This window comes from Lepus europaeus, chromosome 4 (assembly GCF_033115175.1).
Source record: "Lepus europaeus isolate LE1 chromosome 4, mLepTim1.pri, whole genome shotgun sequence".
Classification (NCBI taxonomy): Eukaryota; Metazoa; Chordata; class Mammalia; order Lagomorpha; family Leporidae; genus Lepus; species Lepus europaeus.
Window position 1 is genome coordinate 64,397,057 of NC_084830.1, and position 27,560 is coordinate 64,424,616.

The 27,560-nt window shown below is 39.1% G+C and overlaps 1 protein-coding gene across 2 annotated transcripts in view; it reads right to left on the reverse strand.

Annotated features, from left to right (window-relative positions):
• The window catches only part of ZC2HC1A (zinc finger C2HC-type containing 1A), a 48,887-nt gene extending 34,455 nt beyond the window's left edge, over window positions 1-14,432 (reverse strand). For both annotated transcript variants that reach the window (XM_062188324.1, XM_062188323.1), the window contains exons 1-3: window positions 14,354-14,432; window positions 4,026-4,102; window positions 1,257-1,373 (exon numbers count right to left, since the gene is read on the reverse strand). In XM_062188324.1, the coding sequence (XP_062044308.1) occupies window positions 1,257-1,373; window positions 4,026-4,102; window positions 14,354-14,369 (210 nt within the window). In that variant the 5' untranslated portion in view covers window positions 14,370-14,432. The remainder of the gene's footprint in view (window positions 1-1,256; window positions 1,374-4,025; window positions 4,103-14,353) is intronic.
• Window positions 14,433-27,560: the final 13,128 nt, after the last annotated feature.

Below are 27,560 nucleotides of genomic sequence, written 5' to 3' on the forward strand. Positions count from 1 at the left end.
TGTTGCTATTACCACTCATGGACCACACTTTAGGTAGGGACACAAATAACTACTATTGTAAAGCAATGGTCTTTAACTTGGCTTTTTCCAAAGAGTACTAAGTATAACTTACCAAAGAAATAGGATAACTAACATTTATTGAGATTATCATGGATAATCTTATAATTTCCACAACATCCCCAAAAGTTAGACACCATTATTATCACTAATGCATAGATAAACAGAAGCATAAACAAATTAAGTAACTTTCCCAAAACAACATAATATGTGGCACAGCCAGGTAGGCTGACTCTTATGGCAGTTCCCATACCCACTTTGTTACATTTCCCTTACAGATTTCGTTACTTTATCTACCTTAGCTAATACAATCACACATCTGGCAGGTTAAAAGATAAAACTTCAAAAACTCTACTTTATTCAGACTTCACCATCCTTCCCATTAATATTCATAATTGAAGGAGATGAACATCCAATTTCCCTTTTAACAAATAACTTTTTATTAGTAAGATGAATTCCACCTCAGGGGAATGTTCCTTCTGTACCCCTGGAAAGCCAGGGTTTTATTCTAAAAAATCTGTTCAATTGGATACTTAGCTTCACCTTTTCACTGAAATGACTTGTTGAAATTATGTCAAAATATTCAAGTGATTTATTTATTCTTCACAAAAAATGAGAGATATTAAGGAGAGATTATCACAGCAGAGTCACTGCCTTGGTTCCAAGAAAGAAAATAAGCTGACAATAGCTATACGTGGTCAACTCAACTGATAGAATTCTCCCCGCAGAAGTATGATGCAGATTACAAATACCCCAGAGACTCAAACAAGATAATAAATTTCTATCAAGCTAATATACCTGTGAATAACTGCTTTACTTTCTGTATACAGAATTAAGAGGTTATACTGCTGCCCAGAAACAGTAACAGTTGAAACCTTAATTTATATCTGAAATAACTAGCAATGACTCAGAAAGAATGTGTGAAAACTTTTAAACTACTTCCAGCCTATGGCTGGCAACTGGCTCTCAATGTTAAACAAAACTTCACTCTAAATGAAATTTGAGACAGTACCATGGTCTCCCTTTTGCAGTTTAAAATTTTATTTGAAATAAAGTGTTCCATTTTATCCATTTCTAACAATTTCTAAACTGAACACATACCATAAAATTTTGTTCACTTTTTAGCCTAACAGATAATTATCAATTTTTCAACATACATAACAACAAAATTCACAGTATCCCAAAGATTATATAATTACCCTAGGTTTCAGAGGTTTAACTGTTGGAATATCCGTTCCTTCAGCTCTTTGTCTGCTTGAATCAAAAGTCTTCCGTTTTTTAGTGGCAGTTTTCTGGCAAATAGGCCCATGTTTTTTCTGTAAAGATGAAGAAATGCAGTGTGTTTTTTTTTTTGTAAAAAGGCAGACTACAAAATTTTATTTAACTGAGATCAGTTTAAAAATCAGTCCAAAAAATCTTAGCTCAACTTAAAGACCTGATGATATTTTAAATAATAAGATATAATTTGCCTTAACCATAATTGTTTTAAAACATATATACAAAATGCTATTATCTTTCTCATGATATGAAATAATATAGAAATACTCTTCCAAAAATTTTAGAGTTTTTAAAAATATTCTTCTACTTTTCACATTATTAAGAATAAGAAAAACAATGTAACCAAGTCAGAGCTACTTAAGTGAAAAAAAAGTCTTCACCAAATATCTGAACAGATAATGGAAAAAGAATGTTAAATGGAGAACCCATCAGTGTTAGGATTACAAACTTTAACAGGAGTACTTTTGAATAACCACAATTGAAACAGCACAGGAGTTGGTTAATATACTATTCCTTCTTTTCTAGAACTCAAACTTTCTACATCTCTTCACTAAGGATTTTTCTTGGGCTATCAAATGTGCCACTCTTGTAGGTTCTTAAAAATATATATATGGTTATATATAGTTGTTAACTCATTTATTTAAGTACATTACAATGCAAACTGTCTTAACAGACTTCCAATTAATCAATAAACATTCTGTCTCCACTATACAAAGTATGTTGATAGACCATATCTGCTCCTCTAAAAACACTTTTTTTTTTGTACTTTGATCAACATTGCAGAAGCTGGAACTGTTAAACCTTATTTGGGGAAAAAGGAAAATTTCAGACAGATTTATTTGGTGTCATGGAGGCTCTTATGTTTTCAGTACACAATTAGTAACCCAATGTTTTATATACTTATTATCAGTTTTCATTATAATTACAGCTATTAGAATAAAATATCTAAGTAATAAAAATGAAGCTAGCAGTACTTTCTAGTAGACTCAGCCATGTCTGTTGTCATAAATTTAGTTGTATGTCAAGTACATGCATGGTTTCCAAACTTGATTATACAAACTATAGTTGTTACAGTGACAACATCACTTACATAAATATTAGATAAATAAATGGGATTTAAAAGAGCACTTCTATCTGTGAAAACTCATGGAAAATAATGACAGGGCTGGTGCTGTGGTACAGTATGGGTTAACACCCTGGCCTGAAGCACTGGCATCCCATTAGGCCACCAGTTCGAGACCCGGCTGCTCCACTTTTGATCCAGCTCTCTGCTATAGCCTGGGAAAGCAGCAGAAGATGGCCCAAGTGCTTGGACCCCTGCACCCATGTGGGAGACCTGAAGAAGCTTCTGGCTCCTGGCGTCAGATTGGGCCAGCTTGGGCTGTTGCAGCCAACTGGAGAGTGAACCAGCCAGTGGAAGACCTCTCTGTCTCTCTGTCTCTCTGTCTCTGCCTCTCCTTCTCTCTGTGTAACTCTGACTTTCAAATAAATAAATCAATCTTTAAAAAAAAGAAAAATAATGAAATGATAAAAAATTACTGAACCTGAATGTGTAGGCAAGATGTTTTTAAGGGGTTACAAAAAGCCATCATTAATTTAAAGATGCCTAAAAGCAAAGAGACACTTTAGATCATAAATTCCTCACTTTGTTTTTAAGAAACAAACTGGAAATAGTAAAAGAATGCACAGTATATTGTTGCAGATCCATATGTAGCAGATCCATACTCAAAGAAATATTTTTATCCTACATAAAAGTGTATGTGGCACAAGGACATGATTTTTATTATTCCCTATTTAGCTGGTATTTATTAAAATCAGTTAAAATTGCTTCTATTAGTATATACTAAATACCTAAAAGTATCTAATGAATGAATAAGATACTTTAGGAGCACTTTTATGCAGAAAAAAATATTTTTCTTTGTAATATTTGAAGCATAATGGAGTTGAGAGTATAATGACCTCCCATTTACTTATCACCGCTCATTAAACACAATTTAGCAATGCATTTCATTTGCCCCTGCTTTCTGAAGTACTTGAAAGCAAATCCCAGACATCATATCATTTTCTATCAGTAAACATATTATCATATTTTTAAAAAGATTTATTTATTTTATTTGAAAGGCAGAGTTATAGAGAGAAACTAGAGAGTGAGCTTCCCTCAGTTGGTTCACTCCCCAAATGTCTGCAACAGCTGAGATTGGGCCAGGCTAAAGCCAAGAGCTAAGAGCTTCAGCTGAGTCTCCCAACTGGAGGCAGGTGGTAGGGGCCCAAAGCCCTTGGGTCATTTTCCACTATTTTCCCAGACCATCTGCAGTGAGCTGGGTAAGAAGTGGAGCAGACAGGCTTCAAATCAGCGCCCCATGAAATGCCAGTGTCAGAGTCGGCAGCTTAACTGGCTGTGCCACAATGCTGGCCCCAAGCATATATTTCTAAAGTGTTTTTTTCTGTTTTTGGTAATATCCACACAGAAGTAGGAATAATTTAACACTTTAATAGAGGAGTTCTAAAGATCAAAGTCTGCAGAGTAAGCTGAAAGAATGGCATGGATAGAACTGAGACTCTTGAAAAAGGATGTTCTCCAATATCTCTTCAAAAATATTCCATATAATTTTTTCCATGAGGGTTGCTATAAGAATGGAATAGTTACAACTCTACTAAACCTCAAAAGAAGAACAAATCAGTTTACTCACTAATGCTACTGGAAAAAATGTTCTTCCACAAATCTTGCAAGGTAACAATTCTCCAACTTGGACAACACTTCCATTCTCTAGAACAGAAAAGAACTTATTACTTCCCATTGTTCAAATTCTGAAACTCAAATATTAATGTTGTCTTAGTTTTATTGGTAGGCTGTCAGCTCTTTTGAAAAATGCTTCGATTCATTTTGAAATAAGCAAAATTATCAATTAAAATGGGCAAAAGACTTATCAGTGATCAAAACAGGCTTTGGTAAATACAGAATAAGGGTAAGTTAAGGACAACTAAACATACTATTGTAAATATTTAATTTTAAGTATTTTAACGAAATCAATTTATTATATTTTCTTAACAGATTATCTCTGTTATAAATTAGTAAATATAAAACCACATTTATCTTATTAATCTCCAAGGCATGAAAAAATTTCATTGATGCCCAATTAAATTGCTTCCTGAGATATCCAGGGAGTTTAGAATAAAAAATAAATAACACTGATTCTGTGTAATACCAGACAATGCAAAGTACAATGCTCTAAAGATAATACATTTATGCAAACTGTATAGCCTTATTATGTCAAACCTTCATAAATTTACACATATAATATTAAGACTCATCACATTAGTTATTGGAGATATTTTGATCTCATGAGCCACTAAATAAGCCCCTAAATAATGAAGAGGTAGTTATAAATTTCCCTCCATTAAAATTAATATACCGGGCCGGCGCTGTGGCTTAACAGGCTAATCCTCCGCCTTGTGGCACCAGCACACTGGGTTCTAGTCCCGGTTGGGGCGCCGGATTCTATCCCGGTTGCCCCTCTTCCAGGCCAGCTCTCTGCTATGGCCCGGGAAGGCAGAGGAGGATGGCCCAAGTCCTTGGGCCCTGCACCCGCATGGGAGACCAGGAGAAGCACCTGGCTCCTGGCTTCGGATCAGCGAGATGCGCTGGCCGCAGCGGCCATTGGAGGGTGAACCAACGGCAAAAGGAAGACCTTTCTCTCTGTCTCTCTCTCTCACTATCCACTCTGCCTGTCAAAAAAAAGAAAAAAAAAAAATCCCCCTTTTAAAAAAAAAAAAAAATTAATATACCAAGATATCACAAATTTTAACATGAAAATAATCAAAAGAACTAACATTTTGGGGGGAATTCTACACAACTGAGTCAACTTGTCATTTTATTTTCTAATTAAATTTCAAGTCTAATTTATTTCCATAATTTATAATTATTAAAATGACACCTGAATCTGTAACATCTTTCCCATATTTTCAGTTGAATATTTTACTGGTTTTTAAAATTTTTTATCACATGAAAGACAATCAGAAAAATTCTTTTTAAAGTAACATAAACAAGCTTACAAATATGACTCCTTATAATTTGTTCCAATACATTTGGTGAGTGCACAGAAAACTAACTAGGTGACCCAAACAGACAGCAGTGAGAATATATTTAAACACAGTAGCAGAAGATCTTTGTTCTTTCATTCTTCTAGTACTCCACTGCCCTATTTTACTGGTAGAGAGGTAATGTCTTTATAGTGGCAGTGAAGCAGGGGAAAAAAAAAGAAAGATTTGTCTGATTTGTCCTTCTCCAATAGCAGACACTAGGTTATTTAGGGAGAGCAATCTTATTATCTGTATCACTTAACCCACTAACAAGCCAGAAAGTTGAGGCAGGTGCTAGATAGACTCCATTAGGTTCACTGAGAATGTGTTAAAAATGATGATCAAAGTGATGCCACATGGTGGATAACCTATTAAGCTTGCTTGTAGTATTCCTTTAAATAACTAAGCAGTGATTTAAAAACTGATCAACACAAGTTGTTAAAAAGTATTACATATTCTAGTTGCTTTAAATTATATTTCCATATATATTTATGAAATAGATGACAAAACAAAATCATTTAAAAATTAACTACTGGGAACAAATAGCTCAGGCCTTGGAATCAGTCACATTTTGTTCTAACAGTATACATTAAAAGACTTAACAGTGTAGTAGAAAAACCACTGGTATTTGGGGGCTGGCATTGTGATGCAATGGGTAAAGCCACCACCCATGATGACACCATCCCATGTGGGCACTGGTTGGCATTTAGGTTCCTCTACTCCTGATCCACCTCTCCGATAATGGCTAGGGAAAAGCTGCTGAAGATGGCCCAAATGCTTGGGCCCCTTTAGACACATGGGAGACCAGATGAAACTCCTGGCTCCTGGCTGCAGCTTGGCCCAGCTCTGGCTGCTGTAGCCATCTGGGGAGTGACCCAGCAAATGGAAGATCTCTCTCTGGTTCTCCCTCTCTTTCTAACTCTGACTTTAAAATAAATACATAAATTTTAATTTTAAAAAGGGAAGGAAGAAAAAGCCCTGGAATTTGTCTTATATTATCTAACTTCAACTCCCAGCTCTTTCACTGAGAATTGAGTCTCTGGGCAAAATGCAAGTATTCAACCTAAGGTTCAGATTTCTCTTTTATAAAAACAAGGAAGTTCGATTAAATGATATATGTGACTGCCATCTCTCTGTAACATGTAATTTAACAAAACCTACATTATAATCACATTAGCAAGAAACTACAAGGATAACAAGATACCTTTCTTACTGGTGTTACATACAAAAAAAAAAAAAAGGAAGCTCATCATCTATAAAAATGATTAAATTGGAGCTGGCGCTGTGGCATAATGGGCTGAAACTCTGCCTGCAGCGCTGGCATCCCACATGGGTGCTGACTCGTGTCCCAACTGCTCCACTTCTGATCCAGCTCTCTGCTATAGCCTGGGAAAGCAGTCGAAGATGGCCCAAGTGCTGGGACTCCTGCACCTGCACAGGACACCCGGAGAAAGCTCTTGGCTCCAGGCTTCGGACTGCCTCAGTTCTGGCCGTTGCAGCCATTTGGGATGGAACCAGCAGATGGAAGTTCCTTCTTTCTGGTCTCTCCCTCTGTTAACTCTTACCCCTCAAATAAATAAAATCTTAAAAAAAAAAAAAAAAAAGAAAAGAAAAGAAACCATTTGTGGATGGTAAAATATATGCTTCAAGAACCATGTACTAGGGGCTGGTGCTGTGGTAAAGCCACCGCCTACAATGCTGGCATCCTATATGGTCGCTGGTTTGAGACCTGGCTGCTCCACTTCTGGTCCTGCTCTCTTTAGTTTTGTTTTTTGTTTTTTTTTTTTTTGACAGGCAGAGTGGATAGTGAGAGAGAGACAGAGAGGAAGGTCTTCCTTTTTGCCATTGGTTCACCCTCCAATGGCCGCTGTGGCCGGCGCATCACGCTGATCCGAAACCAGGAGCCAGGTGCTTCTCCTGGTCTCCCATGGGGTGCAGGGCCCAAGCACTTGGGCCATCCTCCACTGCCTTCCCGGGCCATAGCAGAGAGCTGGCCTGGAAGAGGGGCAACCGGGATAGAATCCGGCGCCCCAACCGGGACTAGAACCCAGTGTGCCGGCGCCACAAGGCGGAGGATTAGCCTGTTGAGCCATGGCGCAGGCCGGTCCTGCTGTCTAATATAGCCTGGGAAAGCAGGCCCCTACACCCACATGGGAGACCCAGAAGAAGCTCCTGGATCCTGGCTTCGGATCAGCCTAGCTCCAGCCATTGCAGCCATTTGGGGAATGAACCAGTAGATGGAAGACTCCTCTCTCTCTGCCTTGCCTTCTCTAACTCTTTCAAAATAAATTAATAAATCTTTAAATAAAAAACAAGAACCATGTACTAATGATGAGAAAACCATCTCACGTGCCTACACAGGAAACTGAGAAACAGGAAAGACCTATACCAAAACACATGATTATCTCTCTCCTTGCAAGAAGTCTTCACTACATGAAGGAAATGTGTATGTAATCATACGGAATCAGTTTAACATCTGTCAAATAAGGACATCTACTCAATCTGCCTTAAAAGTTAAGGTTACATATAAAAACATATAAAAAAGCTTCACAGCCTGTAAAAATGAAAAATACTATTTTCAAAAATGAAAAATACTATTTTCAAAACTCCAATAATTTCTCAGAGATGGGTAAAGCTAGCAAATTTTTCAGCTTATAAAATATAAGAGAGAGATGATATTAAGAGAAAAGAGTAATCTACAGAGAGGAAACATTGTCAAATGAAGCATTCAAACTAGATGGATAGATCGAGTTAACAAAGTACTTTACTAAAACTCTCAAGAAGTCAGACTCTCCTCAAAAAGCTTATTTAGTACACCTTGTTGCTTCTGTTATGAGTTGTCATATTTAACAACTTTCATCTGACAAGGCTGGAAATCATATCTTCGTATATTATATAGATGATGTGACACTATGCTGTTATTTCAAATAGTTGTGACATGTTTTCAAAAGCAATCTTGGAAATTAATAACAATTCTGGAATCTGTTGCTGTATGACTTATTTCTGCAATGATGGTAAGTCTTATACCCTATCATGGCACATCTGAATCCAACCTTCAACACTATATAAACCTCTTTTGAAGCATACAACATCTATTATACCAGTTTCTTTCCAAAATCTAATTACGTTCAGGTAACAATATCCAATACCTCACAAAATTTTCTTTTCAGCTCATCCTAGGAGACTTCAATATTCAAACTTAATGTATTCAACAAACACACTCATCTTCTACTTTACCTTAATCACCTGCACTCTAATTCATCAAACAACTTAGAAAATCTGCCTCTGAACTCTCAAAATACTCAAGCTCTCTCTAACCATAGATTTCTACGTGCTACCTCTAAGTCACCTTCTTTTTCTTCCTTCATTTTTTTAAAAATTATTTAAGAGGCAGATAAATAGAGACAGAGAGAGAGAGAGAGAGAGAGAGAGAGAGAGAGAGAGAATCCCCATGTGCTGCTAGTTCACTCCCCAAATGCCCACGATGAACTGGGCTGCACTGAGGCTGAAACCAGGAGCCAAAGTTTCCCACATGGGTGAGAGGAATCCAAATACTTGAGCCATCACTGCTTGCTTCCCGGGGCCCACCTTGGTGGGAAGCAAGAGTAAGTAGCTGCAGATAGAAATCAAATCATACATTGAAATGTGGGACATGGGTGTCTTAAATGTCAGGGTTAATGCCCACTCCTAAACTTCTTTCTTCATCTTAGAGTGACTTGCATTTTTTTTTTTTTTTAATAAACTCATTCCTACATTCCTAGTTTCACTACACTTCCTACCAAGTCTGAACTCTGAACGTGACCAGTCATTTCTGCTACTGTCACTAATAACCCTTAAATCCCTTGTACCATGATTAAATGTTTGGAAATTGCTAGATTAAACAAAGTTAAATGTGTTCTCTTCCTCAGTCTTAAAAAAAAGATATGTAGTATGCTGTTACGTCCCTAAGCTTGTTCCATCAAGAATCTTTTCTACCCCCAAAAGATATTTAAGATCAATGTCCTGAGTAGCACAGTTTTTGAAATGCCAACTTAGCTTTTCTGGTCAGCTCCCTCCTTTCCTCTCATTAATTCCTATCTGAATTGTAGATTTTATCAGGCCTAAACACTACACTGAAAATGATCCACTGATTTGTTGAACACCAAATATAAGACAGGAATTGTTCTAAGAGTTAAGGATACAGGAGTGAAAATAATCAAAGACTGACCTTCAGAGTGTCTACTTTTCTAATAGAGGAAATATAATTAAAACAATTATTCCTCTAAAAATGTCAGACAGTGACATAACAAGAAAAACAGAACCAAAGGATGCTCTTTGGGAAGTGGGGACAATCAGGAAAGCCCCTTTAATAAGGAGGCATTAGAGTTAAGCCTTTAAAGAATGTATGTCACTGATCACCAACAATCTACTAATTGTCAAATCTGAAACCCTCCTTCAAATCCTCATCCTACTGGATCTTTCTACAACCTGGGTACTGCTGTATTTCTCAGCTTCAGTGGTATTTCTTTCTCCTAAGCCCAGGTTTTCCAGATCTCACAAGCTAAGCAGTTTAATCAAGGCAGTATTTAAGAATAAGTGCTTTGGGGCCAGTACTGTGGTGCAGTAGGTTAATCCTCCGCCTGCTTGCCGGCATCCCATATGGGCGCCAGTTCTAGTCCTGGCTGCTCCTCTTCCCGTCCAGCTCTCTGCTATGGCCTGGGAAAGCAGAAGATGGCCCAAGTGCTTGGGCCCCTGCACCCGCATGGGAGATTGGGAAGAAGCACCTGGGTCCAGGCTTTGGATGGGCGCAGCTCCGGGTGTTGCTGCCATTTGGGGAGTGAACCAATGGAAAGAAGACTTTCTCTCTGTCTCTCCCTTTCACTGTCTGTAACTCTACCTCTCAAATAAATAATAAAATCGTTAAAAAAAAAAAAAAAGGTGCTTTAGGCTTTTTCTGACACATATTTTCTATTCAATAAATATTAGTTTTTTTCCCCACTTTCCTTACTTGAGAAATTTTAAACCTCTTTAGAGACTCCCTCTCACTCCAATTTTCTTTGCTGTTCAACCCCCAAAATATTAAATTCTCTACGGTTTGTTTCCTTACTTATCAAATATGGTTTGCCTTGGGGATTGCATCCATTTGATAGCATATATGTTCTGATAAGTACTAAACTAAAAGCTCCAGGTAGATATTTCCAAATACTGAACTAGACTTTCCCACCAGATATCCTCAAGTACTGCACAAATACATTTCAAAACCAAGCTCATTACTTTATCCCTCTATGTTGGTTAAAGACAGTAACTCCTAGTACAAGCTAGAAAGCTTATGTCTTTGATTCCTTTCCCCTCTCACGTCCAGCAGTCATACCTCACTTTTCCATCTGAGATATCTTCCTTCTTCCCTTTTAAACCACTGCTACCTTTGCCTCAGTTCAAATTCTCATTACATCAGAGTATTTCTAGCCTCTCCTTTCTCCAGTCTATCTTCCTGCAATAGTTATCTAGGGAGAAAGAAGACAGTCCCTTTCATGCATGCTGTATTTTTACCTACATGTGCCACTTTTAAGCCTGCAATATGGCTTCTGTAATTTCATCCATCCAATAAGCATATGTTAAGGGGGCCTCCTATGTACTTAATATGCTACATCATTTAACACCCAACATACTTCAACTAGTTTATATTAAATAGCTCCATTTTATATATATATATATATATATATATATATATATATATGGCTGAGAAACTAAGGTTAAGATTAAGTGAATTGCCCAAAACACAGAGCTGAAAAAGGAAAGTCCCTCCAACATACTATTAAGATACCTGGCATCCAATTCAGTACCAAAAAATAATTAATGTGGGATAAATTAATAGAGATGAACTACTCAGTAAACTAGTAAAGGTTTATACTAAGAAAAAGCAAAACAAATCAGAAACCTTAATGGAACATGATTGTTGTCTTCAGCTATCAGAGTTGGGGAATCTTTTTTCTGCCATGGGCCACTTGGATTTTTTTTTTTTTTTTTTTTTGACAGAGTTAGACAGTGAGAGAGACAGAGAGAAAGGTTTTCCTTCCATTGGTTCACCCCCCAAATGGCCGCTATGGCTGGAGCTACGCCGATCCAAAGCCAGGAGCCTCCTCCTGGTCTCCCATGCAGGTGTAGGGGTCCAAGCACCTGGGCCATCCTCCACTGCCTTCCTGGGCCACAGCAGAGAGCTGGACGGGAAGAGGAGCAGCCCAGATTAGAGCCCGGCGCCCATATGGGATGCTGGCGCCGCAGGTGGAGGATTAACCAAGTGAGCCACCGCGCCGGCCCCCACTTGGATGTTTATAACATCATTCATGGGTCATACAAAATTACCAACTTAAAAATTAGCCTGCTACAGATATACTGAATTTAGAATCCCATCTGTGGTTGCCTTGGTAAGGCCAGATCAAATCACTTCCTAGGCCCACCATTCCCCCACCTGATTATTAGACCAAAAGTTACAACAAAGAGGAGTGAGACTTCTCAAATTCTACAGGGCAGTGCCAAAGCCTAATAATTTGAGAAGTTTAAAAGATGATGGGCAGGGGGCAGCACTGTGGCATAACAGGTAAAGCCACTGCTTACAATGCCGGCAACAATATGGATGCTGATTCAAGTTCCAGCAGCTCCACTTCCAATCCAGCTCCCTGCTAATGTGTCTGAGAAAAGCAGGGGAAGATGGCCCAGGTCCCTGGGCCCCTGCCACCCATGTGGGAGACCTGAAAGAAGTTCCTGGCTCCAGTTTTTGGCCTGGCCCAACCCTGGCTGTTGCGGCCATTTGGGGAATGAACCAACAAGTAGATGGAAGATCTTTCTGTCTACTCTTTGCTGTCACTCTGCCTTTCAAATAAATCTTTAAAAAAAAAAAAAAAAAAAAGAGAAAACAAAGTTTAAAAAGGGGGGGAGGACATCCTGATCTCCACTGAAACTATTACAAAAATCTGCAAGCCCTTCTAAAGCATTATGTCTGTAGAGGATAACCTTATAAAAGAATGCTCCTACCACTTTACTGTAATACCACCAGGTATTTTAAATAAAAAAGGTGAAAGGGGGCAGTATTATGGCTTGGCAGGTTAAGCCAATATCCTATACTTGCATGTCAGTTCCAGACCTAGCTAGTCCACTTCCCATCCAGCTTTCTACTAAAGTGCCAAGGAAGGCAGAAGACGGCCCATGTAGGGGACCAGGATGGAGTTGCTGGCTTCTGGTTTTGACCTGGCTCAGACATGGTTGATGCGGCCATTTGTGGAGTGAATCAGAGGATGGAAGATTTCCCTCTCTGTTGCTCTGCCTTTCAAATAAATAGATAAATCTTTTAACAGATAAAGTAAAAACAGAGGGTTGTTTGGCTTAATGGTTAAAAATGCTGGTTGGAACTCTCATGTTCCACAGGAATGCCTGGGTTGGACTCCTGGGTCCAGCTTCTTATTATCTGAACCCTGGAGGTGAGTGATGATGGCTCAAGTAATAGGATTCCTGCCCCCTATCTTGGAGACCTGGATTGAGTTCCCAGCTCCCAGCTTTGGTCCAGGTGGGGTTGGGAGATGCAAGCATTTTGGAGAGTAAACCAGAGGACTGGAACCATCTCTCTCCCTCTCAACTATTTTTTTAAAATAATTAATAATTTTAAAATAATTACAAGGCAAAAACAAAAGCTGCCTTCAGAGGAACTCGAAGAAAAGATTTTTAAAATAAGGAGCACTTCCTTTACAATCCTTTATTTCATGCAAACGATAATAATTATAAATCAAATTAAGCAAAGAACAAAACCTTCACAGGTTATAGCATAACTGGAGCTGCCTACAAATGGAAAATTATCAGAACTGTGATTATTTATCATCCTCAAGGTGTTTACTTGCGAGCGCTTTACCTCACAGCAAAAGTATGAGATAGACTCACACTCAGGTTATGACACTTGCATGCTGGTGTGCATACATCACTGAAAAAGTTATCTGTGTCCACTTTTTAACCTATAACTCAATCTGAAATATCTTACTCTATGGCATGTAATGTCACTGCTCATTCTTAGTTGCACCCGAATCCATGTAAATTAAGAGGGGAAACAAGAGCTAAATCAAGACAACAGGATCAATTCTAAATGCTTCCTCTTCATCAGACGGATAAACAGTAATTTAAAAAAAAAAAAATCTTGAAACTTGTTGCCAATGACGGCTGGTTGTTTTTCCTCATGTTTTTCGGCGAACGCAGTCATTACTCAGGATACAATGAGTACAGAGAATAGAGAAAAAGTGGGAGAACGGAGAACAAAGCAACATCTGGAGTCACGGTTACAACTCAAGGTTAAACCCAAAATAAGGAACAAATGCTGGCTCTTCCTTACACAGACCCCGTGAATAAGCCATTAAATCCTTTTGGACATCTATTGTCTCGGCTCTAAAGCTGGCCAGCGACACTTCCTTCGGGGGTGCTCTGGCATCCCCGATTAAAGACGCCTTACAAATAGAAAAACGGTTACTTTGAGAAACTGGCTAAGGAGAGTATCAGGAGCTCGAGGCTGCAGACACACCCAGGGGCCCCGGCGGACTGGTGGTGAGGACGCCGTGCACATTAACGGAGTCCAGGTTGCAAGCAAAATAAAATCCGGCCAGACACTGTGATTACCAAGCGGAAACTCGGGAGTCAGCCAAGATCGAAAGAACGTGCAAGCGGGTGCCAGAGGCGGGCTGGGGCTCGGGCTTGGGGCGGGGAAGCCCAGCTGAAGACCATCTGAGGCGGGGCAGCCTGGGAGCCAAACGCTCCACCGCGCCGGGGGCTGTCCGCCGGCTCCCGCTTGGCCCCGGCCCCCATCAGGAGCTGCGGGCTCCGCCGCTCCGAACTCGCCCTCTGCTGCCCGGACCTGGCGTCCAAAGTCCCCTCAAGCCTCCAAGAGCGCTCTAGCCACCCGGCTCGCATCCCCTCACCTCCTCACCTTCCAGTCCCTCCATTGCGCCACCGCCTCAGAATCGGATTGACTCCTCCCGCTGCGCCCGCCGCCGCCCAGCTCTGGCTGTAGCAACGCGGCCGCACCTCCCACCCGCTAACATCCCGGGCTCCCATTGGTCCGCCTCCTCAGGGGGGTGGGGCTGCGTAGAGGCGGGACCGCGGCGGCGGCGCGCCGCCTGCTGTCTCTCCCCGGCTACCTCCCGGCTCGCGGCTCTCCCTGTCACCCTCCTGGGAAGCCTGAACCGCCTCAGATTGCATTCTGCTCCCCAACGGCGCCTTTGTTCGACTCCGGCCTTGTTTGCTCTCACACCGTGTCCTTCTGTTCAGAGTGTCTCAGCACCTCAGGGCTCCCTGTCACCGCTCAATGTTAGTCTGTCTCCTCGCCCGTCCTCTCGGCGGATTCTTTAGACGCGTATGAGCAAAACCAAACAAGTGTCCTACGCCGTTGGAAGCGGCACACGCTCCATTTTCGGCCTTTGGTCACAGGACTTCACCTGGGTGTATCCCCTAGACTACATTCCGGGGGGCTCCTGTCTTAAGACGTCGTTTTCCTTGAGAGATTACTTTCTGGGATTGTGGAACTGAGATTGCTGTAAACCCTTGAAAACAGTTTCCTCAGCATGAAAGCTTGGGCCAAAAATTAGAAGTGAAACCTAGCCTTTCTACCATCTTCCTCTACTCTTGGCCTCCCCGGCTCCATTGTTTATCGTCAGAAGTAAAATAGTCGGCTGACCTGATAACTAAAGCGGTAACATAAAATCCGTATTTGATGAGGGAGTTTAAATTGGGGGACTAACACCTGTGACAGAGGCCAGTTTCCATCAGACAAAACCTCCTGCAGGAGGACAAGTTCAAAAGGAACTCAAAGCACTTTAGTGGTTCTGCTTAACCTAACAGTTCATTGGAACTACATTTTCTTGAAACTTTGATTTAGCAGTGATAATAAGCCCTACCTACTGTTTATTGACTGGTAAGTTATCCGTATTAATGTATTATCCATAACAAAACATATTTTCTTATGAATTAATGTCATGAAATATTTTGATATGCCTAACCTTTTCTACGGTTGGAAGGACCCTTCTGACAAACCCATAACCCTAAAGTTTCCTCCTCTATTCAAATGAAGTAGTATTGTGTAAACAAATTAACAAATGTTTGTGGGGACATCATCTCTCATTGGGAAGTATTCTAAGGGCATATGAATGTGGTATAGTCCCTCTTTTGTATGAAATCATGTGAAGAGAACTTAAACCATGGCTGAATGACCTTCTTCTGCCCTTCCCCAGGGATTCTATCCTGGCTCTTCTGGTGCTCTGAGATCCTGGTCCTGGTTGTCCATACCACAGTCACACAGGAAATTTAGCTATCCTGGACAGAGTAGGGGAAATTCATTTCTCCTCCTGAGTGCTGCTAAAATGAAATTAGAATTTAGGGATTTGGGATAGGGAGTTGAAAGAACGGTAGGTAGGGGAAAAGCACACATAGAAGAAAATACAAAAGTAAAGAATCTATTAATGTCACACATTACAAGTTCTTGGCTGAAAACACAAATATTGAGCTCCCTGACACCTTATTGGACAGAAAGTTTACAGTAACAGTAAAGTAATAATGACAATATCTATAAAGAATAAATCATGTGTAGGCATGTCCTAGGTTCTTTTCATATATCATTTAATTTTTAAAGCAGTTCTGCAAAGTAGATACTCCACTTTTCATTTTTCAGAATTACTATCTTCATTTTCTCAATGTCTTGCAGAGATGATTGTCTTTTTAGTACTTTTACCATTAGCAAGTGGCGAGCTTGGATTTAAACTCTGCCTGTCTTATCCTAAAACCTAAGAGGATTTCATTTGGCTTCTCACTCCCTTTGTTTGCCTTGCCTTCTGGCTGCCTCAAGTGGTAACCCAATTGTACATACATATTTAATGTATGTGTCAGTAAGTGCTTCTATGAATCTTAATTCTCTGAAACATGTTGCTGGTGTTCTTTACAGAAATTAGATGCCCAACATGTTTATGCTACGGATAGTATGGATCTTGCATCTTTTCCCTGGTACTGACCCTTGTGTAAAGAGTACATCTTCCTATCTGCCTTTGTAAATTTCTTCCTCTGCCTTCTATATGCCTTGCTTGAGAATCTCTCCTGTTTTGATGACTTCTTCTGACTTTATTTTCTCTGTAGTTTGTTCCATGTTCTGATACATTTGTTCAACAAATATTTGTTAGTTATATTTTAAAAAAAATATTTATTTATTTGAGAGACAGAGTTATAGACAGAGAGAGGTCTTCCATCCACTGGCACACTCCCCAAATAGCCACAATGGCCAGAGCTGGGCCAATCTGAAAACAGTAGCAGGAGCTTCCTCTGGGACTCCCACATGGGTGCATGGGGACAAGCACTTTGTCCATCCTCCACCGCTTTCCCAGGCCATTGGCAGAGTGCTGGATTAGAAGTGGAGCATCTAGGACTTGACCCAGCATCCACATGGGATACTAGCACTACAGGCATAGGCTTAACCTGCTATATCACGGCACTGGTCCTTGTTAATTACCCTCTAAACTTCAAATCCATGTCATCACTAACTAGTTACTGAAATGAATAAAGTTCAACTACTTCCCTTACATTCTTAAGTTCTAATCTATCTATCTACCTACATATTTATCTATCTATATCTTCTTTTGCCTGCTAAGTGATCATGCTAGCTGATGATAACATTCATGGATGAATATGAATTCAACATGTTCCCACCTCCTTATAATATAAAAAAGAGTTTCAGAAATATTTTTGTATTAGCCCAGATCACAAAACTAGGAAAAAGCTAAAATAATGTACATTTGTCTTATTATGTGATATCCATAATTCTTTCCACTTTACATTACGTTTCCTTCAACCACTGTTCCCTGAAGCCAATCTACATCTCCTATGCTCTATAAAAAGAACTTGACAAGCTACATATCTTTTTGTTTCAAAACTTCAACTTCCTGTTGGATCTCATACAAAATTCAGGTTCCCTTTCAGAAAGAAATGGTTCTCATTCATCATTTGCAGAGGTCAGCAAAATGAGATTGTGAATCTCAGTGAGAATACAGCTCAGTTTATCAACTCTACCATCAAGGCCATCTCTTCCCTCACAGTCACCAGAACGACCTATTATAACTTAGCATATTCAAATTAATTATATATTGAGTAGTCATCCAAAATAATAGTTTGCATCAAAAGCAAAAGACACATTTCCCTTAAGAGATTGAGGAAGTGCATTCTGAGTTGATTCTTACTAGTTTTGTTTTTTAGATTGAAGGAAAAGCAGCATTCTTTAAGTATTTGGGAAAAAATAGCAGTGGTTTGTCATGGTCTAGGACAATCAGAGAAAAGATAAGTAGCCTTTTAGATGTGGAGATTTCTTTTGACAAGGATGTCCTAGACAAGAAGAAACCACAAAAAGGAAAGGAGGCCTTGAAAAAAGAAGAACCTAAGCAAACTGTATCTTCCTCATTGATTGGAGGAAAACTCTATTAACAGTATGGTCCTGATTATCCTATATCTGACAGCTAGTTCTAAAAGAAACTCCATTTCCAAAAAGAAGCTTTATTCAACTCCACTTTCAAAACTACTTTCCAGCTGTAAAACAATAATTTTTAAAGCCTTAGTTATGATCGCATTTATCTATTTGTTTTTTTTTTAAATTTTTATCTCCCAAAGCTTTTTTTAAGATTTATTTATTTATTTATTTATCTGAGAGGCAGAGTTACAAAGAGAGGGATAGACAGAAAGAGAGGAAGATCTTCCAACCGCTGGTTCACTCCCTAAATGGTTGCAATGGCCAGAAGTGGGCCAATTTGAAGCCAGGAACCAGGAGCTTCTTTCAGATCTCTTATGTGGGTGCAGGGACCAAAGCACTTGGGCTATTTTCCACGGCTTTCCCAGGCCATTAGCAGGGAGCTGGATTGGAAGTAGAGCAGCCCAGACTTGAACCAGTGCCAATATGGGATGACAGCGCCATAGGCAGAGGCTTTATCTACTACACGACAGCACCAGCCCCCACAATTCCATCTTAACTGAGAATTTATTGATCAACATATTGATTGATATATTTCCATGTGCACAGCACCATTCTAGATACAAAAGGAAGCTTCAGGCCAGCACCGCGGTTCACTAGGCTAATCCTCTGCCTGCGGCGCCGGCACCCCGGGTTCTAGTCCTGGTTGGGGCGCCGGATTCTGTCCCGGTTGCTCCTCTTTCAGTCCAGCTCTCTGCTGTGGCCTGGGAGTGCAGTGGAGGATGGCCTAAGTGCTTGGGCCCTGCACCCACATGGGAGACCAGGACGAAGCACCTGGCTCCTGGCTTCGGATTGGCACAGCGAGCCGGCCGTAGCGGCCATTTGGGGGATGAACCCACGGAAGGAAGACCTTCTCTCTGTCTCTCTCTCTCAATATCTAACTCTGCCTGTCAAAAAAAAAAAAAAAAAAAAAGGAAGCTTCAAAGTCTCCCAGACCTCTAAGAAGTTAACATCAAATGAAAGGAAACCTGAGTAAAGCATAATATAGAACAATAGAAGGTTATTTAATTACTAAGTCTTACATACTATGGTACAGCTTACGGCAAAAATTTGTTTCAGGAAGTCATTCATATAAATAAAATGATCGCAAAGACTTTATAGAAATTCAGATGTGTCTATAGGAGTATCTTTGGATGGGTACAGTGGTCTGAGGGGTGGTCTGATGCAGGAGCAATGATATGTGCCTCCTTAAAAAAACAGTGCAAGCTTTACATGTTTTGAGACAGTGAAAAAGCAAGGAGAGAATTTGTATATATTTTTGTTCATGTCTAACTTTTTTTTCTGTTTAAATTACAGACTTTAGGCATTATAGATTATATGATTTATATATTTTTATCTCAGGTGAAGGGTATGGATCTAATATTTCCTAGTGCTTCACATTTCAATATCCAGGCAAAGTCATCTCTTTATTTTGTCATTTTGCTATTCATCTTCCTTTTTAACTCTACTTAGCAACCTCTTCACTGTAAACATCATTCTATTGCATTTATGTTCCATGACAGTATATATCTTTAGATATGTATCATTCTTTGAAGCATATATGTTGCTATTTTATATATGTATCTGATTTTAATATCTATAAATAGTATTATACTATGGTGCTCACTGCAATTTTTAAAAATTTTTATTTGAATTTAAAATTTAATGTTAACTTTCAAGCATTTAATCAAAGATATACCTGTGCTGCTATACGTAACATTAGTTTTTTGCTCCTTAATGCTGGATAGTCTTTTCTTGTGTCTACATACCACATTTTACATTCCTGTAGTGATGGGCACTCAGTTTGTCAGTAACCTGATGGTACAATGAACATCTTTGTGCTTGTCCTCTTATGAACCTATGCTCAAGTTTCTCTGGGATGCATCCCTAGAAGAGATTTCTGGATCACATTCATTTCCACTAAGATGCCCAGATTGTTCTCTACAATGGATATACCTATATCACTCACATCTACAGTACACCAAGCACCCATCTTCCTAGTCTTATTAATAGCTGGCTTATCTCTAATTTTTGCCAATCTGTTGCAGGTCAGGAGTTAGTCACTTTGTATAACATGCTAATTCATATTTATTTTCAATGAATTCCCTAATTTTATCACTTTGTATTGAAATTTTCATCTTCTTCTAATGGATTTATAAGTTCCTTGTATATTCTAGATATTATCCTCTTGCTAATTTCAATTATTTAAAAAAAACTTTAATAATTTTTCTATGATGTTTTTCATTGAACAGAATATTAACTTTAATTCTGTCAAATCCATTATTATATTCTCCTCATGGCTTGTGCATTTACATTTTTATTAAAGTTCCTTCACCTCGAGGTATGAGGATATTTGCTGACATATTTTTCTATTAGTGTTCAACTTTTTATCTTTCATAATTAACCTTTTTATGATTTATTTATTTATTTTTTGAAAGGCAGAGTTACAGAAAGACAGAGGCAGAGAGAGAGAGAGGTCTTCCATCTGCTGGTTCACTCCCTAAATGGCCACAATTGCCGGACCTGAGCTGTACCAAAGCCAGGAACCAGGAGCTTCCTTTGAACCTCCCAAGCAGGTGCAGAGGCCCAAGGACTTGGGCCATCTTCCGCTACTTTCCCAGGCCATAGCAGGAAAGCTGCATTGAAAGTGAAGCAACTGGGACTTGAACCAGCAGCCATATGGGATGCCCAGCACTCTTTAATCCATCAAGAGATCACCTTTAGGGGCCAGCACAGTGGTATAGTGGGTAAAGCCGCCGCCTGAAGTGCAGCCATCCATATGGGCACCAGTTTGAGTCGTGACTGCTCCACTTCCAATTCAGCTCTCTGCTATGGCCTGGGAAAGCAGTAGAAGATGGCCCAAGTCCTTGGGCCCCTACACCCACGTGGGAGACCTGGAAGAAGCTCCTTGCTCCAGATTGGGCCAGCTTGGGCTGTTGCAGCCAATTGGGGAATGAACCAGCCAGTGGAAGACTTCTCTGTCTGTCTCTTTCTCTCTGCCTCTCCTTCTCTCTATGTGCAACTCTGACTTTCAAATAAATAAATACATTTTTTTAAAAAGAAAAAAAGAGACCACCTTTGTATATGACATGCACTGGGAATCCAATCTTACTTTTTTGTGTAAAGTGAGCCACTTTTTCCAAAACTCACCTCTAAACAGAGAGTGTAATTCAAGTACAGCAAATTTACAAACAAGATATAATTAAAAGATTTCTTTTCATGAATGTAAAAGCTGAGAGGTAATAGATATGTTTCTGAATAAAATTAAAAATTGGAATAAGAAGAAACTTGAGTAAAGTGAAAAATTTTAATTGAAAAGGTAAAGACATCTCTCTGCTTTACTATCCCAGATGGGAAAAGATTTACAAATGACTTCTGCCTAGTGTTCGAGACAGAGGTCGTCTATCAAGTTCAAGTTGTTCCATAATTCAATTCAAGCTGTTCCATAAATTATAAAAGAGGAAAATCTCACTCTGATTTTCTAAGATTCATGTAAACATAATTGAAAGCAGTATAAAGGCAATAATTGAAACAATTATAAGATTGTATCCACTTAAATTAATATGTGCAAAAGTCCTAAATAAAATATTAGTCAGCCAAATTCAACCAAATCATTCATAAGGTTTATTACAGAAATACAGGTGTACCTTAATAATAGAGAAGATATCAGTATAAATTTTTACTTTTCGGCCTGCGCCGTGGCTCACTAGGCTAATCCTCTGCCTGTGGCGCCGGCACCCCGGGCTCTAGTCCCGGTCGGGGCACCAGATTCTGTCCCAGTTGCTCCTCTTCCAGTCCAGCTCTCTGCTGGGAAGGCAGCGGAGAATGGCCCAAGTGCTTAGGCCCTGCAACCACATGGGAGACCAGGAGGAAGCACCTGGCTCCTGGCTTCAGATCGGCGCAGCGCACTGGCCATAGCAGCCATTTGGGGGTGAACCAATGGAAGGAAGCCCTTTTTCTATGTTTCTCTCTCTCTCACTAACTCTGCCTGTCAAAAAAAAAAATTATTTTACTTTTCTTTTGTTTTCTGTTTTGCCTATCAGAACAGTTCAAAATTAATTCAGCACTTGAAAACATTAAGATACGTTCTGGTGACAAATTTTGTTACTCTTTGCATTACTGAAACTACCAAAGATAAGTATGATTAGTGATGGTGTATGGAAGAGATTTGATGTTGAGGACAGAAGGCTTTTTCTAGAGATTTTATAGTAATGCCATTTTATTAATTGTACTTCTGTTAGAAAATTAACCACTTAAGATGGGGAATGGGTAGACAAAGGATAAAATGTTTGTAGTTTGAAACACCTTATTCTCCCTTGGATGATTCCACATATTTGGGCTTTCATATCCTGATTTGAAACACATTCGTCTGTTAATTAGATTAATGATACAGCTGGTACCTGAAGAGCTAAGTTTTTTGATTGACATCTAGACTGGAGGAAAGAGTGCGGATAGGTTGGAAGGGGAAAATAAAAGCTTTCATTTTCATAACCAGGCCACAGTATGATTCCAGTGGAGGACTGGACAGTAGGGAACACATGGCAGAAATAGGAGGGTAGACAGAGACTGCTGGGTGTTGTGTAATATGCCTCTTCCATTTCTATCTTAAGACTATCATAAGACTGTTTCCTAACCTCAAATGCAGCTAGTACTCCACATCACTACATATTAGCAACTTCCAGGTGGATAATTTTTAATTTTTTTTTTTTAGAAAACCACCAGATTAATGATAATTCTACCTTTTGCTTTCTCCTATTGGCTTGCATATGGGTAAGAATGCTAGAGCTAGAATAACCATCTGTAATAGGACTTTAGGACTAGAGTTTGTTCAAAGGAGAGCTAATGTTAAAGGAAACCTAGGTCTCTCGCATTTGGATCATCACTCTCCAGATTTACATATGACACAGAATAATTTTGCCTCAGGCAGTTTGTTTTGAGAGGATAGAGAAAAGGTAGAGAGGATTGATTTGTATTTGCAGCCAAACCTAATTCTAAGAAAACAGAGATGGTATAGACAAATGGGGAAGAGGATAACAAAAACCCTTTTCCCAGTGTGTTTTATGTTGCAGTAAAAATTTGAAGAGGTGCTAATACCCATAACTGTTTGGAGAATTTGTGAGCCAATTTTTCCTGTGGTTTATAAGAAATTCACTTATTTCCAGATGCTTCTTTTTCTACCTGGAAGAAGAGAAATAGGAAAGGAAAAGAAAAGCATCAAGAATCCTTTCACTCTTGCTGTATTATGTATCATAGCAGCTTCCAAGGGCCTTTAAAATACTGTATTTACTGTAAATACTGTAAAATACAGTATTTACTGTTGATGATGTCAGGGTGTTTATACCGAGGACAAAGAAGAAAAGTGCTACTGTTACAGATCATCTAAATGAGTATCTTGGCACTTCTTCATGATTTTAAAAGCCTGTGATTCCTCCACTTAAGATAATTATTAGATCCTATAGTTTCTGCAGCTGCCTTTTAATGGAAATAACTTTAAGAGTTTCCACACTTTAGGTATATGGTGATAACTAATATAATTATTTACTTATAAAGGTTTTACCATATGAACAAATAGGTAAAAGTCAAAAAACTAAAGCTCTAATTTTTATGTAATTAGATTTAACTTCCATTAACTATTTATACAAATGTTCCTTGTTTGCAAATATTTTTGTTATAGAGAAGCTGCTTGCTTGAATTAATATTAAAACAGTTGCATTCCACTTACCTATCAACTTCTTACTTAGAATGTGTACCAAAAGTATGTACTTGGTATATTGTTTAATTTTATCACATGAATCCTGTAAGTGTTTACTGGCTGTTTCTAAGAGACATTGAGTTTCTTAAGCCTGTGTACATTTATGTTTCTTAGCAGCTAATGGATAATCAACTAAACAGAAATAAGGATCTCTTCTGGCTATATTTTCAAAACATAATATGTTTTTTTTTTAATTTTATTGAATGAACATAAATTTCCAAAGTACAGCTTATGGATTACAATAGCTTCCCCCCCCCATAACTTCCCTCCCACCCACAACACTCCCCCCTCCCACTCCCTCTCCCCTTCCATTCACATCAAGATTAATTTTCAATTCTCTTTATATACAGAAGATCAATTTAGTATATATTAAGTAAAGATTTCAATAGTTTGCACCCACACAGATACACAAAGTGTAAAATACTATTTGAGTACTAGTTATAGCATTAATTCACAATGTACAACACATTAAGGACAGAGATCATACATGAGGAGTAAGAGCACAGTGACTCCTGTTGTTGATTTAACAGAGATCACTTTTCAGTTAAATTTAAACACCTAAGAATAATTGTGTATTAATTACAGAGTTCAACCAATAGTTTTAAGTAGAACATAAAAAAATACTAAAAGGGTAAAGTATTAAGTTCTTTTTGTTTGTTATATAGTTATTTTTTTTATTTAATAAATGTGAATTTACAAAGTGCAACTTTTGTATTGTTGTGGCTTCCCCCCTCCCCAACCTCCCTCCCTCCCGCGGCCCTCCCCTCTCCCTCTCCCTCTCCCATCCCACCCTTCATCGAGTCAAAACATAATATGTTTATTTTTCATCATAAACAAAAATTCTAGATAATAAATATTAGTTTCACAAAAACTATTTACACTTTTTTTTAAGAAACACAGCTTTTCAAAGAATTTGACTAATGTAAATGATTATAGTGGATGTCAGTTTTTCTTTGAAAATTATTAGAAATTTCTTTGAAAATTAGAGAACTCTTAAACTTTTGCAGTGACTCAGCTATTATTATGAACCTCAGTGACCCTTCATAGTGAAGACTATAGTTGCCTATTCAGAATTCCATTTACTAGAAGGTATATCCACCCCCCACTGTTGATAATATCAACTGATGATCTGGAAATTTAAATTAAGTCCAAGCTATAGAGGAGCATGAATACTAGGCCTCCAGATTAAAATTTATTTCATAGACAGTGGAGTGTTTAACCATGATGATTTTTGAACAGTTAAATATTTGTCTTTTTTGGCCAGCACCACGGCTCACTTGGCTAATCCTCCGCCTGCGGCGCTGGCACCCTGGGTTCTAGTCCCGGTTGGGGCACCAGATTCTGTCCCGGTTGCTCCTCTTCCAGTCCAGCTCTCTGCTGTGGCCTGGGAAGGCAGTGGAGGATGGCCTAAGTGCTTGGGCCCTGCACCCGCATAGGAGACCAGGAAGAAGCACCTGACTCTTGGCTTCGGATCGGTGTAGCGCGCAGGCCGTAGTGGCCATTTGGGGGGTGAACCAACAGAAGGAAGACCTTCCTCTCTGTCTCTCTCTCTCACTGTCTAACTCTGCCTGTCAAAAAAAATATTTGTTTTTGTTATTTAAAAATTATTTTCATTTTATTTGAAAGGCAGAGAGATTAGAGAGATACAGAGAGACAGAAAGTGATCTTCCATCCACTGACCACTCCCCAAATGCCTGTAATAGCCAACAAAGGACCAGGCCAAAGCCAGAAGCCCGGAACTCCATCTGTGTCTCTCACATGGGTGGCATGGGCTCAAGCCATCACCTATTGCCTCTGAGAGTTCACATAAGAAGGATGCAGGATGTTGCTGAGTGAATTAAGCGAGTCCCAAAGAGACAAATATCATTTGTTTTCCCTGATAGGCGACAACTGAGCACCAAAGGGGAAACCTGTTGAAGTGAAATGGACACTGTAAGAAACAATGACCTGATCAGCTCTTGTCCTGACTCTAGATGTACAATGTAATACTTTATCCTTTTTAGTATTTGTTGTTGTTGTTGTTGTTCTAGTACTAGTGGTTGACCTCTGTAATTAACACACAATTATTCTTAGGTGTTTAAATTTTAACTGAAAAGTGATCCCTGTTAAATTTAAGAGTGGAAAAAGAGAGGGAGGAGATGTACAGTTTGGGACATGCACAATCAGACTTGCCCCAAATGATGGAGTTAGAAATGTGCCAGGGGATTCCAATACAATCCCATCAAGGTGGCATGTACCAATGCCATCTCACTAGTCCAAGTGATCAATTTCAGTTCTCAATTGATCACACTGATAGGTCTAAGAATCAAAGGGATCACACAAACAAGACAAGTGTCTGCTAATACTAACTGATAGAATCAAAAAGGGAGAGAAAGATCCAACATGGGAAGTGGGATACACAGCAGACTCATAGAATGGCAGACGTCCTAAACAACACTCTGGCCTCAGAATCAGCCCTTAAGGCATTCGGATCTGGCTGAAGAGCCCATGAGAGTATTGTAGGCATGGAAAGCCAAGATACCATGGAAAAAAAAAAAAAGACCTAAATGAAAGATCTCTGTGAGTGAGATCCCAGTGGAAAGAACGGGGCCATCAAAGAAGGAGGTATCTTTCTCTGAAGGGAGGAGAGAACTTCCACTTTGACTATGACCCTATTGGAATAAGTTCAAAGTCAGCGAACTCTAAAGGCTTCCATAGCCCTGGCAACTCATGACTAGAGCCTAGGGAGATTACTGACGCCATGAACAGGAGTGTCAAATTGTTAAGTCAACAACAGGAGTCACTGTGTACTTACATCTCATGTGGGATCTGTCCTTAATGTGTTGTCTCATGTGCAGTGATGCTATAACTAGTACTGAAACAGTATTTTTACACTTTGTGTTTCTGTGTGGGTACAAACTGATGAGATCTTTACTAATTATATACTGAAGTGATCTTCTGTATATAAAGAGAATTGGAAATGAAAAAAAAAACCTGGTGTTAAATTGGAAATTGCATAGAAAATTAATTAATTTTTTTAAAAAAATATTATGTAGGATCTCTGTCTTTAATGTGCTGTACACTGTTATTTAATGCTATAACTAGTACTCCAACAGTATTTTTTTTTACTTTGTGTTGCTATGTGGGGGCAAACTGTTGAAATCGTTACCTAATATATACTAAACTGATCTTGTGTATATAAAGAGAATTGAAAATGAATCATGATGTGATTGGAGGGGAAGAGGGAGCGGGAAAGGAGAGGGTTGTGGGTGGGAGGGAAGTTTTGGGAGGGGGAAGCCATTGTAACCCATAAGCTGTACTTTGGAAATTTATATTCATTAAATAAAAGTTTAATTAAAGAAAAAAAAAGAAGGATGCAGGATGGGAAAAGAAAGAACCAAGACTTGACCAAGACACTCTAATATAGGAGGGTGGTATCACAAATGGCATCTTTAACTGCATCACCAATAGCCTGTCCCTGAAATATTTTTTTAAAGTATGATTTGAGATGGCTGTATCTGGTAGAGATAATGAGCAGGATGACTATTTAAAGGAGACTGAAATGACCTAATCCTGACAAGATGACCTGTCCCTTTGGTGACAGATTTGGTAGACCCAAGAGTATAGTTCTATAATATAATATTTGATATTATCATTTTCCAGAACATAAGCAAGCAATCTCTCCTTGTCATTTAGTTTAGCCACCAATGGAGTATTTTTAAGGTTACTCCTGAAAATTGGTAGCAAAATATAAAAACTGCCGTTTTATTATTGGTTGTTCTAAAGTTTATTGGAATCCATAGCATAAGCATTGCATTATATTAGCTTTGGCTGCCACCACAGTATGCCATGGAAGGGGTGGCTTAAATGACAAAAATTTATTTTCTCACAGTTCGAGTGACTGTAAGTGTGAGATCAGGGTGAAGA